Genomic DNA, 20,226 nt, shown 5'->3' with positions numbered 1-20,226 from the left:
GAACCAAACTAAAAGTTTGTATAACCTTACCTTTACATGTCTTTCCATCTTCCTGAAGGACATAGCCCCTGGGACATGAGCACTGATAGCTCCCTTCTGAGTTCTTGCAGATAAAATTGCATGGTCTGGGAGACTGGGAGCACTCATCAAGATCTAACAAGAGAAAAATATTAGGTTGTCTTTTGTCCTCATCTCTCTGACAGAAAGACGTTTGTTATCAACAGCACATTTTAGAGAAAAATGCTCATAGAAGAAAGCCCCCCATGCACATTTGTTCAGGGCTCCTGTTCCTTTCTCTACAAATGTGTTGCTGTGGAGTTTTTATGGGGTTGCCACTGCCATGACAAACTGTCTTGAAGGAGTAATACTCGAGAGTGACAGTGGCACTGGTATTTTCATCTAAGCAACAAATACTTACTTTTTGGTATACTATGGTATACTTGGTACCTGCAAACCAACAAAAAAGTGGGGAAAATGTAGGCCGTGAAGTAATGAGCTGGTTTGTCACTTGAAGTGCTCACACAGCTTTAACAAACTTCATTATCATTCTAATGCAGGAATACTGCCAGCAGAGCCTGTTCCTCAGTTTCCCCAAATGAAATACAAAACCAGAAATGCGTATTAGGAAAATAAATAAAGGTCATGAGGTAAAAAAGATCAAGAGAAAACGAATGGTTTGCTACAAGGGTTTACAAAGGTTGGTACCTCACTGGGTAACAACTGAAAAAATAACTGATGATTACTTCAACTGATGAATAATTAATGAATCTTACCACTACAAGATGTGCCAGTTATGTCAGTGGTATATCCAGCTTTGCAAAAGCACCGGAAGGAGCCCATGGTGTTAATGCACTGCCCGTTCCTGCACAGGTTTGGCAGGACCTTACATTCATCAATATCTGTACAGAAATTATTAAATATGTCAAGTCTCAGTTTTAAATTTGACTTTTTTCTCCTCTTCCATTTTTGCAGAATTCCTCATCATCATGCTTCTGACAGGAACTTTCTCCCTTCTCCCTCTTTAAAAATAGATCTGAATCCAAAGCCAAACATCTTTCAAATTTCATTACTGCTCTTTGCACCAGCACCTTCCTGCTATTTCACTGGGTACTCAGATTCCAGTTTTGCTAACTCCAATACAAACCCCATACGATAGAATTTTCTTAAAACCACTTCTATGTCAAAAATTATCACCAACATTAAAAAAGACACATTACCTTCTGCTTCCTGTGTGGAAATAGTACCACCAAATAGTATCACCAAATGTGAAGCATTGTGAGATTGTTTTTAAAGGAGATAGTTGTTGCCTCTGCCATGTGTCCAACTTTTCAGCAATACAAGAGCTTTGGAATAATTTCTAGATTTTAGTTTCTGGTTGGTATTTCCAACCAGATCCTAATCCTGAAAACTCTGCAGAGTTGATCTGCTTGCAGCTACTGTCAAATGTGTTTTTAATTTCTGGTCTCTCGGCATTATTTGAAAAATCAAACTGTTGTTTAACATGAAATTCTCCAAAGGAACTTCAAAGAGAATTCTGCATTTTCTTAAGCATGCAAACATATTCTTTTCCCTTTTTCTGCCTCTTTTCATCCTTGCAAATACCTCTTCCATCTGTGGTGTAGCCTGATCCATGTGGACAGAGTTTCTTGTAGTGGGTGGTTCCGGGGAGGGGGCAGAGCCTGCACTGGTTGCCCCAGCCCCGGCCCCCGTCACAGCAGCACTCGGATCTGGTGACAAGGTTCTGGCTGCTCGAAGCCATGTGGCACATGGTCTGCAGAACTTCAGCAAAGCAAAACCCCCGGCGATTATCTGTGAGGAAGAAGGAGAAAGCTTGGAATAGAGGAGGAGATGAAGACCTGCTCCATTAAGGATCTGGTGTATTATTCTGGCTCTCTGTCAATACATGCAAGCAGCAGAAGGTGATTAGCTACCATGAAGTCCATCCTGATTTAGCCTTTCAGAGTTGTTGTGTGTTCTGGTAATACACTTCAATTCCAAATATATCCAAGACATCCTTAATGTTCAGTACCTGCATAAGCTGGGTAAGAGTTCTGCCTGTAGAAAAGTTGTGCCCTTGGTAAGTAAAACAGGCTGTGGGCAAAACTGAGCTTCCACTTCAGCTGCCTACGCTGTGTTTGCATTTGAATGATTTATTTAGAGTGTGGTTAGAAGTTTGTTTTGTTTGTTTGTTTTACTGATCAAAATAACACATTTGATCATCTGTAATTATCCTGGTGTGGTTTAAATAAAGATCCTTACAACTTACAAGTGTATATGCAACTCAGTACTTCTTCAGTGGCACTCATAGATTTTGCAGGGGAAAAAACATAGAATTGTATGGCCTTATAGTATAAAAATATAAAAAAATAGAATTGTATGCCCCTGTCTAATTCTACTTTAATTTTTAAACCTTTTGGTTAATGCCTGTCAATAATGAAAGGACAGCAAAGCTTTCACATCATGGGGCCTCCTACAGGTTTCCTTCAAACAGCAGCTGAGGAGAAAAGAAATCCCAGTTTCCAGTTCTAATAGAAACTCCAAATCTTGCAAAGATTGTTATAGGCTAAGTCACCTGTCTTGTTTCTTGACTAAAATGAAGACACTGTCAATTACTGATCTGAGAATGCTTGTATTTTTAAATGAAAGATTTTCTTTTTTTTCTCTCAAAGCTAGTAATGATCCCTCAGAATGTGCAAATGTATCAATACTCAGCTGACCTTCTCTTTTACAAATTAGAAGAATCTGTGCATTTCTTACAAGAATTAGGCAAAAGGCAAACCCTGGCTTTAGGAAAGACTTCATTTGTCCAGCTGTTAACTCATGTGTTTACACCAAATAAAGCTGTCCTCGCTGAAAGTGTCAATTCTGTGAAACAACATATTTGCTGCAGTAATTTGCAAGACTCTGCAGATTTTTGTCCTCCCAGACAGGGATATTGTGCAGGTCTTTAGGGACATTATGACCTGAAGAATACACAAATGCTTTGTCCCCAGTTTGAGATGTGGAATGAATTTCAATGTGAGTGGAGTATAAAGGTTTGCACAACGTATTTAAAACCATGTAATCTGTTACTTAATGCTCATGCTATAATTCAGAAGAGATTCTGCGCTTCTGCCAGATCAATTTTTCATTGTCATTTCTAACCCAGGAAACCTGAAAGGAAAAGCAGCAAAAAGCAAAACCTTCCCAAGCCAGAAAATAATAAGAAAATTACATATTAAATACAGGAAAGCAACAGTGACCTCCAAACAGGGTTAACAGAATGCAGTTTTCTCATCCCATCTGGTTCTAATCCTTAGGAAATACTCTGCACTTCAATGTTACTGCTTAGCCATGAAGTCAGCACACTCCTCATGACAGTTTACAGGGACCTGGTTTCATAGTAATGGCATAGGATAATTATGCTTTTTTCATGCAAAAATACTAATAAATATACCCTCAAGTGTATGTACACTTGAATAGTCAAGAAAAAGTAAATTTTTGCAGTTCTGTTTGACTCCAAAAAAGGGATTGATGAATTAATAATAATAACAAACCTGAATATATTAAAAAGAAAATACAGGTTGATGAACAAAAACCCCTCATCAGCATTTATCTTGAAGGCCCCCCAAAAAAGTAAAAATGCAATTTTCTGGTAAAATCATAGTATTTTACATCTGATTTAAAGGTACAGAAAATTCAGATGCCTAGTTGCCATATGGTGCTTAAGATCACATTCTGAATAAGCAAACAAGCAATTTTACTCTGCATCCATTTTTGAATTATCTCAAGGTGACTAAACTATCCTTCTTTAAAAATCCCTGTATTTTGTCCACATTTATGTGCTACAGAATTAAGAAGCTTCTATGTGAAGCCTGTTTGCTACAAACTGTTCCTTCCTATAATTAGTTAATAATATTTAATTAGGAAGTGTAATTATTTAATTTCTGTAGAAATGGCAGCTGTTAGGTATTCAGAAACCTAATTTTCTCTCTGCATTTATGCTCTATGAAATGAAATGGGTACAGAGCTACTTACCAAGACATTCAATGCCTGATGGACTTGACAGGAATCCTTCATTACATTCACATCTGTAGCTCCCAACAACATTGACACAACGACCATTTTCACAGACACCTGGCTTGGAGCGGCACTCGTTTTCATCTTTACAAAAAATACAGTAACATTTATGAAAGTTATAATAATAACAGCAACAGTAAGAAAAAAATTTATACATAGATATATATAAAAAAAAATACTATATATATATATAATGCAACACGTAATAACATCGACAACAACCACAAAAATTCATTACAAGAAAATGTATCGGATTCTCTAGAATACATTAAATATTCCATGTAATATTGGAAAAATATTTTCAAGATGTGGAAAAATCAACTGCTTAAGCCTGGAAAGGGCTTTCCAAGGAAAGTTATCTTATTCCATTCCTTCTGTACTTCATCCCAGGACAAAAGCTTTAATGATTCACAGTTTGTAACAAGAAGCAGAAAATACAGCAGAGCAAGTTCCAGTCATGTTTACCTGGTAAGTAATATTTAAATAAAATTGGAATACATTCATGATTTAAGTAAAAAATCTTCACTCTAATCATCAAGGGTCTCTGATTACATTTGATCTGCCCCACAGTAAGTAGTATTTCAGTTTATATACTATTTTCCTGAAAGTTTACAGTCTTCATGTATTTTCTTCCATAGCTAATGGCACACATAACTGTAAGCAATTACACACTTTTTTTAGGTGCTTAAAATAAAGCTCAGAAAAACCTCAGGTTCTTTAAGGGCAGAATTATGTGTCAAAAAAAGACAAAATTCTTGTTAATACAGATTATTTTCCTTAAATTAAAAAAAAATCATAAATATCTCTAAAGGAAAGTAGTCATTCTCTTGCTGAAGGAACATTGCTATAAAATACTTCCATTTAAAACATTCACTAAGATGGGTGCCTAATTTTTTTTCCCCCCCAGAGAATTTTGGAATAGTCCTGGGTTTTTTTCTATATACAGAAGAAATTACAATTTGCTAAAATGTAACTATTGTCTTCCCCTCAACTAACTGAGAAAAATGATGGAGGAAAGGTGTTTGTTTTACTTCTGGAATGGGGAATTACTTTGAGCTATGGAAGTTTCCATATCTTTTGTTCTTTATGGCATTTATAGGTAGTTTCAGAATATTAAGAGTCTTAATTCTTTAAGAAGTGACACACAGTTTATACCAATGCTAAAGGAAATACAACTTTTTATTTATGTAAATCTTGCTTCCTACCCATAAATTGAGATCTCACTTGTTTGGCAAATTAATTTTTTGGATGTAACAACTGTCTGAAAAACTTCTGGATTTAGTTGTAGAGCAATGGAATTTGTATTCTGAAATCCTTATTAGTCAGAAGTCAGATTGAAACAAAATACAAAGTTTAAGATGTTTGGTATCATTAGATATCTTATGTGTCCTTCATGAATTGTTATTTTCTGATTATATATATATATATATATATATATATCTAATATACATATGCACAAAGAAATTTTAGTATGTTTGCTTGTGTATATTCCATTAGATGCCTTCTTCCCTTTCCAAGCTTTACCTGTGCATCCTTCTCCATCAGGTCTCTGTGTCATCCCAGGAGGACAAATGCACACAAAGGTACCAATCAGATTTTTGCAAATCATGCCTCTTGATTCACAGTCATGGAGACCTTCAGCACACTCATCCAGATCTGAGAAAAGAAAAAATATATATATTTTGTGTTTGAACTTTCTTCCAGTAGCTTCAGTTCCGGAAGGCAATGTCAAGAGAAAGGACCTACAGGCTCCCCTAAGTAAAAGCACTGAAGGAAAAGACCGAAGTCTGTGATTATTTGCAGTTATCTTGATCTTTGTGAGCTGTATCATCTTGTCATGTTAAAGAGGAATTTCACCATTGTGACATTCTTGGCTTTGTAGTCCCCATCATGTGTTACACTTGATGACAAAAACATGAAATATTTTTCATGAGTTCTTAAAGATCAAATCACCACCTGCTGTTTGCTACATTTCACAGAGAGGATGAATGCAAGATGCACAGAAATATTTGGATTATGTGTTGAAGATGGAAGGTGGGGAGAAGTTTATAGATCAGTCATTACCTTTGCACATTTTTTGGTCTTCCCTCAGTTCATATCCCACTGGGCAGGTGCACTCATAGAAACCGTAAGTGTTGATACAACGAAAAGCACACAGCAGGGGGTTCTGAGCACACTCATTGATATCTGAACAGAAGGAAACAAAACAGTCATTCTATACTAGGTCTCGAAACAATCACCAAGAAGGTTTTATCACACCCATGCTTCTCTTTTCAGCTAAAATTATCAGAAAGGTGATAATTCAAACCATTAGCTTTTGAGTAACTAACTGAACAATGCTGTGCTTAAGAACAATGGCATAGTAGATATACAGAACTACTTGAGCTTAGTATGGCAAGTTAGGGCAGGCCTGTTTCAGATTTTTATTATATGCTCATATTTAATGTACTTTTGTGTGATAAGAAATGTCAGCTTCAGGAAGCAAACTAATTATGATTCCTAAAATATAACATCTGTGAGAATGCCCCACATGGGGCATTCCCATTGAGTGTGAGAAGTCCTATGATAAACTAAAAGCTCTGCTTAAATCAATTCATATTTCTTTACCAATGACACATTTCAAAGCACAGAAACTTTCTTTTCCTCTGAGTTATAACAGCATGAAAGACATGGCTAATAAAGAAATCTGAATGCCTAGGACTGGACGGAAGCCAAAGAGGGGGGAAAAAATCCCAATAAAGAGGACAGGTTACCTTCACAATTCATCATTGGGCCTGGCTCAAATCCTTCATGACAGCTGCACTCAAAGCTGCCAACCACGTTAGAGCACGTCCCGTTTCCACAGGGGTTGCCAATGGAACATTCATCTGTATCTGTACATAATGAAATAAATGCAGAGTGAAGAGAACTGGGACGAGTTGTGTTTTAAATTCAGGGGTTCGAATTTCTGTAACTGCACACACCTATGCAATGCACTCCTGTGAAATCCAAGTTGTACCCCATGGGGCACTCGCAGCGGAATGATCCATCAGTATTGATGCAGTGACCATTGGAGCAAATTCCTGGGCTTTCAAGACATTCATTGACATCTAAAAAGCAGGAAGATATTAACAGCCACTCAGCTGATGCATTTCAAGTCTCAAAAAAAGCATTTAAAAAAACCTAAGCACCCTACTATGTTTGTCTCGAGCCATGCACTTCAAAAAGTGTTCTTTTAACACACTTTACAGGTCAGCCTCTTGACGCCAGCAGCTGTGAGGAGTAAGCTGTCACATCCTGTAATATCCAAGTATAGTTTTAAATATTAATATTTAGTTTTCATATTGAGAAGAATAACTACCTTCACGTGTATCATCAATTCCAGGAATAGTTCCATGACCATATGGGCACAGGTCCTGAAAAGCAACTGTAGAGATAAACTTTCTTTAAAAAATAGAGCAAGTGAGATACAGAATCATGACAGATGGTTAAAGCTATCCAAAAAGGATACTATTTCAGGTTTCTACAGAGCAAAACCAAGAAATCAGTGTTTCTCTTTGTCTGTGGTTTCTTCCATTTAAATTTTATTCCTTCTGCTGACTTGAAAAATCATTCTAGAAAAAGCCACTGAGAGCAAATGCCAGAAAGATCTCTCTTTCTAATGACCAAAATGCACTCCTCTTTTTCCCCCAGCAACAAATTTTAAATATGTACCTTCTTCTTCCTTTGGACAGAGCTCACAAGGATCACCCCATCCTTCTCCTGGCATTTTACTGCAGCAACACTTGGCTTTTGAGGTGTTGAAAGCCTTTGGCACTGAGCACTTCCCATTCTCAAAGTTGGTGAAACAGAAGCTCTGACGGGTATCTAGGAGAAGCAAATACAGTCATGCAGAGCTGACTTCTCCCAGGTTAGATAATGACTGTCTGCCCTGAAGCAACACAAGACCTGTATTTTTCATACTTTTTTAAGAGCACTCTAAATTGGAAGGGGTCTCTAGAGAGTATCTGTTACCTTTTAGACCGAGTTATTACATTCCTTACCCATGAACTTACCAAAGCACCTCCGCCCGTTATCAGACAGCACAAAACCCGTGGGACAGATGCACTGGAAACCTCCTGGGGTGTTCGTACAGGACCCAAAGAGGCAAATGTTGGGATCCTCGTTACACTCATTAATATCTGTAAAGCAATGGAGAAACCTTCACCATAGCCTCACTTGCCGTGAACTCCTTGGTTAAGAAAGACTTTTTATTGATTGATTGATTGATTGATTTATTGATTTAACTGGAGCAGCTTCCAGTAAAGTGTCCAAGAGATAAAGCAGCCTGTAGTTTTCACTGACTCCTTCAAATTAGAGTTGCTCACTGGCATGCACCTTCTTTTCTAAATACCATTCTCTGTTCTTCCTTATACTCAAAATAAACAAATGCTTTCAGAATATATTTCCCACACAAACAATATTTTTCTGTAAGCATAAAACATCCAAAGATTATTTTTTCAAAATCTGTATGTTCAGAGTTCTTTTTAATTAAAGGTGTATTTTTTTTATGCTTCATGTCAGATTCTGGGACTGAAACTATAGCAAGTTATTAGCAGAGTGACACCTTTGATTGTATTTACATGTCCAGATTTATAATTAGCAGATTAGATTTATAATTATTTAATTTATAATTAAAATGTGCTTTTACTACCACTCTCATTGTGATATTTAAAATGTATTCCTGTTCTATTGAATAATCTATAATATATTATTATTACTATTTGAAGACAGTTAAGATTTATTTTTTAATAGTGGTATATCATTAAATATTATATTAAATAATTAACAAAAGCATAAGCCAAAGTATTAGTATTTAGTGTAAATATCAAGTGCCTGTAAAACTGTGCAGCTCAAACAGCATCAGGTGTACTTCCCCCATCTATACAGACAACAGACAAAGCAGGAAAATAATACATTAAGAGACCCCTATCTTTTCATATCTGTTACTCAAAACTGTACTTTAACTTATCCAATTCTGCAAATACTAGAAGAATATATAAGCCGCCTTGCTAAGGTAATTTATAAAGGCAAGCATAATCTGATATATGATGAGATTTATTTTAATAACCTTCAAAGTACAATGCTTTTTGAGTCTTTAATTAAGGACTATTGGAAGAAACATCACAGAAGCCTGTGACATGTAATATAAGCATTAGAATATAAGCATTCTACAATAAAAGCCAACAGTGAGCTTAACCAAAGTACAGGCAGGAACAAGGCTCTCTCCATGAAAATTAGCTTTGTGGATGTTGAATACTCAAATTTGTAGTGCTATTTTTGCCCACATTTACTGAATTCTCTGCTGCACTGAGTTTTATAAAAATGCCCTTTTTTCAGCAGGTAAGAAAACAATGGAAATACAATCTTTATTATTTGGAAAATGTAAGTGGAGTGATGGAAGAAATCTGGTGTGAGTAGATTCTGTGATGTAACTTCTGAAAAATACTGCCTTGAGTCTCATTTTCAGAAATTGCTGTTAGGTACAGCACATGGACAAACCACTGCAGCACAATCTGGCATTTGACTGAACTCTGCAGTAGCCTCCCATGGACAGGCTCTTTCCGTGTGAAGCATTCTAAGCCAGCTTATTTCAGAGAAAATGTTAAGTAATTTCCCAGTTGCTGTGATAGCTGTTAATAAAGTTCAGCAAATTCAGCTGCACAGGAGAGGAAAACTGCTCTTTAGAAGTGCTCATTTTTACTGCAATGAATGGTTTGGTGCTAAGACTCTTTCTGTGGCCATGATGGAAAGGTGACTATCCAGACTTTGGAAGTAAACGAGTCCTTTCCCCTTTATTCCTATAAAATGGAAGGGAATATATCACATGGGTAGGTGAAAGCTAAGAATTTTTCTGTGGCCCCAGCTGTTCTGGTTTCTCCTGCATGTAATCACCCTGAGCTCACAAAGCAATCAGCCACTGCCAACCTTCACATCACAGACAGAAGGAATGGATTCTCATAAAGCTGTTTGCACACAACATCAATAGAAAGTAATGGGCAACATCTGCTGCAACGGCTGTTAAAATATTAATCTAAGTTTTAGGGCAATCACATGTGATAAATCTGGGCATTTCCTAGGAGCTCTAGCTTCAGATTTTCTGGACACGTGGCAGAATGACAGAAGAATGCAAGCAAGCCCCTTTCATTCAGTTTGGGCAAAAATCTGTCTGGCAGTCACTGATGCTCTCAAAAACATATATTCTGAGAAGTTACTAAAGTGGCCATAAACAGCAACATTCCTTGAAAACCAAAAGCTTTCATTATTTTATATTCATGACATTAGAACTGTAGGTGATTTGAATTCAGCTCAAACATAACTGCTAATATGGAGTCAGAAGCTGCCAAAAGAAATCATGAAGTTGGCAGGCAAACTGAATATTGGTGGCATGATACAAGTGGCTGAGAGAACTCTGGGGCTTAGAAAAAGAAATCCTGTTGTTCGAGACAAAAAGTTCAAAATGGTTCCTGCAGCCACACAGATTAGGTGGCAGTAATGCAAATCTTAAATGCCCAATAAATTCACAGTATCCCATGCTTTACTCTGTTGGAAAAGGGAGTTGTAGCTTGGATTTATTTATTGTTCTCTGCCACAGCAAATCTTAGTTCAGTGTGTGACTTTCAGCTCTTGAATGGCATCCAAGGCTTTAAGTGAGACCTTAATGAAGGAACTAGAACATAAAAATTGGTGACAGGTCTGCTGTATCCTCCTTCTCCTGTGAATCTCAGCACTTGAGAGGCATTATACAAAAGGTAAAATCAGAAAACAGTTATTAGAAGAAACTGATTTAACTGATTGTTCTTGTAAGTGCCATAATTTTATCAAGATCTTTAAACTTCATTTCCCTCTGAAACCAAATGCTTAGTTCATGCATTGATTGCCAATAATTACCTTGCGTAAAAATTATATAAATACAGTGAAGGCATCTGTTTTATGAATTACATTCTTTCAAAAGTGACTGAAAAATAAAATACTTCTTTTTTAAAAGTACTTTTGTTTGCATTAGTAAAGAGATCAATGTTCAAAATAGAATACTATACAGCACAAAATATTCGTCTGCTTTCCTTTCTAAAACCTCTTCCTAAGGATTTTTCATACCTATTCCCTGTCACCTTGATTTTATGTTAGGAAACATTCACAACCATTAGGGTGTTCAACTGCATTCCACCCAATTAGAACCACATACAAATTCTTAAATTGTTCAGGAACAACAGTTACAACTTGCCTTACCAATACAACTTTCGCTTTTTACTTCATATCCTGGTGGACAGATGCACCTGAATGATCCTTCCAAATTTTGGCAGGTACCAGGAGAGCACGAACCAGGCAGTGCCACACACTCGTTGGTATCTTTGGGGAGTGGAGGAAATCAAGAAAGATTTAGAATCTTGTAATTCTTATGGTTCCAGAACATAAAAAAGATTGAGGGGGTCTGTACTAATTTTCTTTTTCTAAGGTAATTAATTGCTTGAAGACCAGCAACTATTCCAAAAAAAGACTGTTACTTCTACTGTGTTTTCATTTAAGTCACTATCATTCTTTTTTGATATTTAGATATTCAGGCTGTGTTCCTTCCCTCTATATGGGAGCTGTTAGTTTATTTCAGCTCATCAATACTTGAACATCATGTGGTTTCATACATACCAACACAATTCTTGCCATCCAGAGTAAGCTCATATCCTTCATTACACAAACATTTGAAAGAACCAATTTCATTGAAACACCGTCCATTTCTGCATACTTGACCAAAGAAGGAACTGCACTCATCAATATCTGATAAAAAAAAAATTAAAAATATCAAAATTGAACACAAGAAGTGACAGTTGAGTCCCAGCATACCACATACAGTATGTTATAAACACACTCAAGTTTCAATACTTAGTATTTCTGTGGAAAAGGTACATTTTTGTAGCAACAAGAAATCAGCTGACAGCTGGTAGAAAGTAGCACTTGCTCGAGCATTAAGATGCACACTTTTAATAAAAAAAAATTAAAATCCACACTTTTTAACAGGCTTACAGCATTACCCCAGTTACTGCATCTGGAGATAATTACTGCTAAGGGACTGCATGACACCAAATCTACCAGTGGAGGAGATGTTACATGGGGTGTTCTGGATTTTATCTGGATCCATATGCACTCAGGCTTCCTCCTAAAAGCCTGTCCCTGCCAATCTCAAAGTTTGGACTATGTAATCTGCTTTCCACAGGATGATTTGCTCCTTTGTAGCAGTTCTGAAAATGATGTTTCAAAATGCTATTTTAAAATGTTACTTTGTAGGGTTTCTTCAGTAATGCAGACTTAAAGGAGCACTGCATAAGGAAAAATATGGATGAAGATATGGAGGAAGAATAAATGAAAAGGATATTGGATAAGCATCATGCAGTAAGAAAAACTTGTAGTTTGCAGCACAATATTTTTACTTTAATTTTTTCTTTCCTGGACAAGAGATTATTTAAAATACTTTTTAAAAGATATATTACTTCTCTCCTGAAGCTGAAGGAACAATTAGACTTTGCTGTGTCTTCCTTCTGTAGCAGGAAAGAGTGTAAAGCCTCCCTCTCTTCTTTTGTTATATTCTGCACAAGGGGGAAGATCTTGAGGTTTATGAGCCTGTTTCTCAGCCCAGGAAGGTGTTGGTTGCTTTATCAAAAGAACCCAGTAATTAAAGTAGTCCAAACTCATCAAATATTCTGGTGCCCTGTGCTTTAGGGAATGTGAAACAGCAATGCCTGTGTCAGCTATGCATAACTTTGCTCATTTTAGGAGAGCAGATCTGGCAGGCTACAGATCAGCTCCCCTGACTTTCTTACTGTTGGTCTGCTTCTTCTTTCTTGCCCTGTGCAAGAGTCAAGTAAAATGGTGAAATAAAGGAATTATTCTAAATTCATGAGGCAGCACTGGTGGTGGGATAGAGCAAGTGGTGCCTGTGGACTGTGCCTGTAGCCAAAGATGTGCTGTAAATACCAATACTCTCACTAAAGGAGTTCAGAAAGTATTAAAACATCAGTGAACTGAAAGTTGCCCCAGTAGTCCAGGTATTTAGGATATTATTATATTATCTCAATTGGCTGTAATTATAAAATACTTCTAATTACTTTAAAACATGACAGTAAGGATTAACCTCTAGGGCTGGTAACAGCAGAAGCTACTGCACTCAATTTTCTTCACACCCTGACATCTCTTCTGTTTAACTACACACTATCCTCCTTGGCATGCCAAACCAGCAGCAATGAAAACAAAAGCTTAGATTAGGTCTCTTACCCACACAATCATTATTACGAGTTAATTCAAATCCTGGGTAACACAGGCAGTTGTATGATCCAACTGTGTTCTTGCAGGTTCCATTTCCACATGGATACTGTTCACACTCATCAACATCTGCAAGGAGAGACAAACTGCATGTGGGAACTGGTTTTCCCAGGGCTAGTGTGTTGTCTGTGCACAATTGCAACACCCTAAACTTCAGTCCCTCCTTTCATCTGCCACATTATGTGTTTATGCTACAGATTTAGGGCTTCTCAGTACACAGAGGAAAACATTACATGATGTGATTCTGTGTGTCTTTTAAAATAAAAGATACTGTTACATGTAAAAATAAAGGTGTAGGTGCAGTTATCTGAAGGCACTCTTTCTTTTTGTTTTCCATACTAAGATTTCTTAATTTCTTTAACATATACAAGTGACCAGGACTGAGTACATAGGATTAAGCATCACAGCCCTGAAATGATCAATTGCTATGAACATATTTTACCTCAGAGCCCATGAAAAGCTGTTGAAAATGCAATTCAGTTTACATAAGCCAATATGGATAATGTCAATATCACATCTAGAATTACAAAGACTGCTAACAAACTTTTACAAACATAAGTAGGCACTTAAGTTCAATGTCTCCTGCTGTGTGTTACAGTAGTTTCTGGAGTTTCATGGGGATCTAGAAGCTATTTAGATTTTGTCCTCCTAGTTCTTCAAAATTTGGCTTTGTCAGAACAGGTCACTTCCCCAAATATCCTCTTCAGATAGTCTGACTAATGTGATTTAGTTTAAATATGAGCAGACTCTAGGCATATATGAATATGTACTACAACATGAATAGGTTTTAAATATCTATTTAAAATTGAAACACATCACCTTTTCATTTTAAAACCCTGTAGAACTGATTACAAACTAAAAGAACAAGAAGAACATTCTTATTGTTCAATATAATTATCTCATAAGATCTCTATCATGCTATCATTCTTACATGAAATTAGTATAAAGCTACATTAAAAAGGGGATTCTGTTTATTAAATGATACATTAACTCAATAGATTCAAATCATTGAAAAATGTGTGGTTTTAGATCCAAGCTCCACCACTCTCTGACACATCCTATAAAACTCTCTGTCAAATAAGCCACTATGATATGTTTCTGTGGAAATGTTCCTTCAGTAATGTGGAGCCATCTCAGAACACATTGTTTTGTTCTGAGTTTTTTTTTTTACTCAAACTAATTTATCCACTCCAAGGGCAACTTCACAGACTTTATTCACAAAAAAAAAAAAAGCCCAGAAATGCATGAAACAGTTTTATAATGTCAGTATAACCTACATATACCTCATCTTCTCCCCCTGCAAAGAGCCCACAGGCAAACAAACCTCACACAGAAAAGTATTTTCTCTCCATACCCATGCACATAGTCTGATCCTGGGATGCCTTGAAGCCATTGTGACACACACACTGGTAGCTTCCCTGCATGTCCACACACAGACCATGACTGCAAACATTAGGAATTTCCAGACATTCATTGCGATCTGTAAGAAAAACACAGAACAGATGGTGCACCTTACTGACCTCCATTATATCCTCATTTCACACAATAATGTTTTTACAATCTGTTGTTATGATTAAAACCAGATTCAAAATTATCTATAAGTAAATCTGAATCTTAACAGACCTTCATTTTACAGGAAATACTTGCCTACACATCTTGAGAATAAAACTACTGTCAGGATTTGGCTGGTACCTAGAAAATGTAATTTAAAAATGTCACCCTGTCTTTCCATTTACTTTGAAATGTGGCTATAAAGCAAAGCAGCAGAATGCACCAGGTAACAGAAAATAAAGGCTGCTGAGAGAAACACAAGCACACCACTGGTGAGGTAAAAACAGGAGAGAAAAGTTATCTGATTTCTTACCCGCACAGGCACCGTTGGGTGACAGTTTAAAGCCAGCAGCACATTCACAGCGGTAGCTCCCAGGGCTGTTGATGCAGTCAGCATTTCTCTGACAGAGGTTATCCCCATTGCTGCACTCATCAATATCTGAAACACCAAGAGTACAGACATCAGAAGCCACTCCTGCCTCAGATTTACACTGTATTGTCTGCCTGTGCAAGAGGAAACTTCAGTCCTCCACAAAGCTGGAGCAGCCTTACCTCCAGCCCTGTCTGCTGGGAATGCACGCAAAAAAGTAAGATCAACACCATTTTATCCATGTCACCTTTTGGATGAAAGAGGATCCCAGCCTACAAATCCAACTTACCACACATCTAATCACTTTGCAAATTTGCAACATCTGCCTGAAGAAATTTTTGTATTAAAAAAAACTTGCTCTTGGCGTTTGAACTGAAAAAAAAGTGGCAGAGTTTGCAATTTTTTAGGTTGCACATTAGCACAAAATTCTTGGTCACATGACGAAACTCCTACTGACTTTCCAACACACAAAACTTTATTAGCTTCTATGAGTATCTCTGCCTCTAAAACTGCAGCAGAAGAGACACAAGTTGGAAAAAGAAATCTAGAATACTTCTCTTTGAGAAGTTCTAAGAACAAGAATTAGATTTTCTCCCTAAAATAAAACAAAGGCATGGACTACCTATTTAGGAGCTTTGCAGAAAACAATCACAAATTTTATTAAGTGCATGTGCACCTGTATTAAAGACAAGCACTTAACCTGATTTATAACCTCAGGCCCTACAAAAGCTCACAGTCTTTATCTTAGACTTTGAAAGCCACAAGAATTAAATGTTCCCCTTCCCTTTGGGATAAGCTTAAGGGGGCTAAGGAGAAAATAACCAAATTTCAAATCACCTTCACAGACCAGGAGCAGGTCATTGTAGCTGAATCCAGTGGGGCACTCACAGCGGAAGCTGCCAATCTGATTGATGCAAACTCCATTGGCACAGATTCCTGGGATTTCCTTACATTCATCAATGTCTGAAAGGCAGTGGAGCTACTTTAAGTACAGTTCATCATTTCCTTACAGACTGCAAGGATTCTCGTTTTAACCGTGTTTAAAACTGAGTTGATACGTTCCTTTTAATCTACAGAAATTACACTCAGGTTATAAAACCACACATAAGCTCATTATGACAAAAAATGGCATATGAAGTTTAGGAAGTGATCAAAAACAGAGCTACACTAAGTACTGGCAAAGATGCAGAACTTATAAATGTGCAGAGAAGTCCCATAGTATTTTCTGAAGGCAAAATGTTTTATTTTACTGATTAAAACTCAAAATCGTGGGATGCCACATGAGCAAAATATCACAACAAAATGTAGAAGTTAAAAAAAAAAAAAAACAACAGAAAATTTCACATAAAAATTGGTCTCAATTTATGTCAGCACTGTAACTCCAAAATGAAATTTAACAACTTTAGTATATGAAATGTTTCTTTGCTTAACATTTTGCAGGCACAAAAACATTATGCAAAACAATTTTTGGTTAAAATAAGACTGGTAAAACTTACCAACAGCTTTTCCAGTGTGGATGTCAAAAGTGAAGCCAGGAATATTTCCACACAGGCCCTTGAATTCAACTAGAGTAAAATAGACAGTAATGCATTTTCAGGGAATGCATGAATCTCCCAAGAAAAACCTGCAGTTTTCTCAGTTACTCAAGAGTAGTTTCTACCCTAATATATTCAGGAGAACAATTGTTTCCTCTATAGCTTGTATTGAAAATTCAGATTGCCAATAAATTAATGCAAATTGAAATAGTAATTCATACTACCCTCAAATCTTTCCAGACTTTGGCACATGAGTAAATGTCTGATTTGAGAATGCAGCCATTCAATTAGGTTTGGGTTTGTTTTGTTTTCTTCCTAAACAGTTCTCCTTAAGGTTTATTCATGTTTTCTAAGCATCTACAGTGTGAATCTACAGCAGCACTTTCAAACATGAGAAATAAGTATAATTTACTTGTACCTAAGCTTCTTCCACAATACTATCTATCTTATTATCTGTGGAATTACTGCAGATTAATTCCACTGAACTGTTCATCAGAATGGAGTCTGTGCTTTAAAAAGAGATGCTCCAAAATCCCCACTTTTTTAATATGCTCATTCTGTATCCTCTTTTTGCACTTGGAGAATGGGAAATGCTTGGTGTGAAGTGTAAAATAAATTAACCCAGACTTTTCTAGGAAAGGTGTTTGAAATTGAGTGGGTTTGCAACGTAAAGAAAGAATTTCTAGCATGGATTCTATTCATTATTGCAGATGATGTTTTAGTGGCAGAAGAGTGCTTTCCAGACAAAAAGTTATTACACACTTACAGTAATAATTTTTTATCTAGATAGAAAGATAAAAAAATGACAGTACTAGAACTATGTCAAAATTGCGTAATTCTACCAGAGAAATTTGTACCTGTTTGAGGAAAATGAAGCAATTCCAGTGTGAAGACACAACCAGTTTGAATGAACAGTTTGCAAACAATAACCATACCACTTTTCAGCACCTTTTTAGGTGCTTTTTAGGTCATACCAGCATTCAAATTATCCAGAAAAAGTATGTTTCGATATTCCATTTCCTAACTACTGCCAAGGAAGCATTTCAAATAACCTGTGAGGCAGAATATTTGTACATTCAGGGCATTGGGTTAAAGTGAAATATACTTCCAAAAAGTGAGTAAAATTTATAGAAACATTAGATTAACATAAAATTCAAAGGGTTAGTGGAAGTTTAATATCTGGAGACTTCCCTGACTGCCTGGCCCACTGTTGGAGCTGCTGAGGAAATACAGGAAACCTCTTTAGCCAACAGAAGGAAGAGAATGGAGCCTGACTTTGATGTGTTTCTAAACCTGAAATGCTGACAAATTATTCTAGCACTAGAAAATGAGAAACAAAGAAGTCCTTCTGTATTCCTGCAAGTAATGCTCTTTAATCTGGAGCAATTATAGTCTTTACTGGCTGTAATTTGAGTTTCTTATCATCTACATTTAATTGGCCGCTCCTCAGCAGCTCATGATTCTGAAAAGTTTACCATTATAAATGGAATAATTCTTGCCTCCTTTACACCAAACATCCCCATTATTAGCAAATTTAGTTAATCACTGCTCAGAATGATATTTGGCAAAATCTTTTTCCCACATTCATACATATTTAGTCAATTCTCTAAGCCAAGCAGGATCCAGTATATCTGAACATCAGCATTTTCTCCTTTCTTCTGTCCTACTGTTTAATGGCTGCTTAATGCTCAGCCAGGTTATTCTTGCAGTACAGAGCTGTCTACCACAGTGCTTTACAATTTACTGCTTTACAATTTAGCAATTTACCACTCTTTCAAAGATAATCTTTAATGCATGTTATTACAATAATTTAATACGAATTAATAATAATTTAATATTTTTTACATACTACTTATCTGTAAGATTTGGGGCTTAGTAACTTAGTTCTTTTAGAACTCAGTTATTTTCTGCAAGGAGATTTATGCCATTTACTACTGTCAGTAAATAGATCAGACAAAAACAGAGCCCTGTGACCACTACCCTGTCCTAGTGGGCAGTGATCTCCTATTTCTGTGATGAAACACATCAGGTCTGGGAGGATGAGAAAGAGGCTCCAAGGGTTGCAGGACCTCTTTCCTTCTATTATGCTACCTCCGTGTTTCATGAATACCACTAAATTCAGTTTTTCACACTTTTTCCCCCCCCCAGTTTTTACTGTGTAGAGAATGAGTATATAATTAGGTAAGGATTGTATGAAAATGTCTTCATACAAAGTGCCAGAATAGCCACACTAAAACATGCCAGAGATTTACCTTCTGCAAACTTGGCTTTGCATTTTGAAAAAGATTTCAAAACCCCATATACTTATAACTATACTGTTTTTTAGAACAAAAGATCTGTCACATACCAGGAAAAAAAACTGAGATCAGGCACTCCTGAAATTACCAAACCATAAAGGAGTTCTGTACATTATTCATTACCTCTAAACAATGAAACAGCTTTCTACACTTCTCTGGGTAAAACAAACAAAAAAGGACTATTCTTTCTGATTAAAGTCTGAATGTTAATAGTTATGATCTACATAATGTGTAAAACCAAACAAAACAGTTTTTACTACTTAAAGTCATCAAACAGAGACTGATTGCTAAGCATAAACAGAGAAAAAGGAAGAAAGCTCTGTTCGCTAAGGGGGGGAAAAAAAAGGCAAATGTGTGGGCATGTGAAGTTCACTTACAATCCTCATCAGGGCAGAATAATGTTCTTAATGAGCCACTGGGCTCAGTCTGGTGACGTGGTTAGGGTCAGTGTACCCCAACCCCTGTCTGTGATGTGCACCCCACACCCAGATTGCAAAACAACTGACTGCAGAACATAAATGCAGCTATTCAACCATTTCCACTTGGAAGTTGAGTTTGATCCCCCACACAATCCCTTTTCATGGTAAAAGGTTTCAACTATGCCTGCAAAAACAGTAAAGTCATTTAAAAAAAGCTAACAAGGCAATATTGAAGTATTTCAGGAAATATTTAAACCCCATAACTGCTTGCACAATATCAAGCAATTTTGGTTTTAACAAATCATAAAAAGCTGCAGAAGTTTTTGAGAATTTGAGTGTCACCAACCAAGAAGGAGAATTCTTTCTTCTACCGAAGAACATTAATTGCATGAATCCCTGCTAGCAGTTTGCTGTACTTTTCTCATCCTGCTGTCACTATTATGACAATTTTATGACATTTAGATAAATGACTATGGGAAAGAATTTCATGAGCTTTCTGTGGTAGCAAATATGTATTTCCTCTCTCAAGCTTATTTCCATTTCCCATTCCTGACTTCTAGGAGCATTCCTTCATTCTCCCTCCTCTTATATAATAAAAAGAGAAAAAGGCTGTTTTCTCTTATTTTCTGTCCTATTTTCCTCCTCTTTACTGTGAGGGAAGATCT

At 36.6% G+C, this 20,226-nt stretch overlaps 1 protein-coding gene across 1 annotated transcript in view; it reads right to left on the bottom strand.

Moving 5' to 3' along the window:
* The window catches only part of FBN2 (fibrillin 2), a 119,720-nt gene that overhangs the window by 8,986 nt on the left and 90,508 nt on the right, over positions 1 to 20,226 (bottom strand). The window contains exons 42-59 of the mRNA XM_088054007.1: positions 16,807 to 16,875; positions 16,148 to 16,273; positions 15,254 to 15,379; positions 14,744 to 14,869; positions 13,342 to 13,458; positions 11,722 to 11,850; positions 11,308 to 11,427; positions 8,094 to 8,219; positions 7,753 to 7,905; positions 7,400 to 7,465; positions 7,023 to 7,148; positions 6,813 to 6,932; positions 6,124 to 6,246; positions 5,584 to 5,715; positions 4,018 to 4,143; positions 1,603 to 1,809; positions 774 to 899; positions 31 to 153 (exon numbers count right to left, since the gene is read on the bottom strand). Coding sequence (XP_087910133.1) covers positions 31 to 153; positions 774 to 899; positions 1,603 to 1,809; positions 4,018 to 4,143; positions 5,584 to 5,715; positions 6,124 to 6,246; positions 6,813 to 6,932; positions 7,023 to 7,148; positions 7,400 to 7,465; positions 7,753 to 7,905; positions 8,094 to 8,219; positions 11,308 to 11,427; positions 11,722 to 11,850; positions 13,342 to 13,458; positions 14,744 to 14,869; positions 15,254 to 15,379; positions 16,148 to 16,273; positions 16,807 to 16,875 — 2,241 coding nt within the window. The remainder of the gene's footprint in view (positions 1 to 30; positions 154 to 773; positions 900 to 1,602; positions 1,810 to 4,017; positions 4,144 to 5,583; positions 5,716 to 6,123; positions 6,247 to 6,812; positions 6,933 to 7,022; positions 7,149 to 7,399; positions 7,466 to 7,752; positions 7,906 to 8,093; positions 8,220 to 11,307; positions 11,428 to 11,721; positions 11,851 to 13,341; positions 13,459 to 14,743; positions 14,870 to 15,253; positions 15,380 to 16,147; positions 16,274 to 16,806; positions 16,876 to 20,226) is intronic.

The sequence above is a fragment of the Pseudopodoces humilis genome, chromosome 4 (assembly GCF_049639895.1).
Source record: "Pseudopodoces humilis isolate 2021_Gansu_Grassland_sample_001 chromosome 4, ASM4963989v1, whole genome shotgun sequence".
NCBI classification, from domain to species: Eukaryota; Metazoa; Chordata; class Aves; order Passeriformes; family Paridae; genus Pseudopodoces; species Pseudopodoces humilis.
Note: the sequence above shows the minus strand (reverse complement) of the source record. Positions and strands in the feature narration are given on the sequence as shown.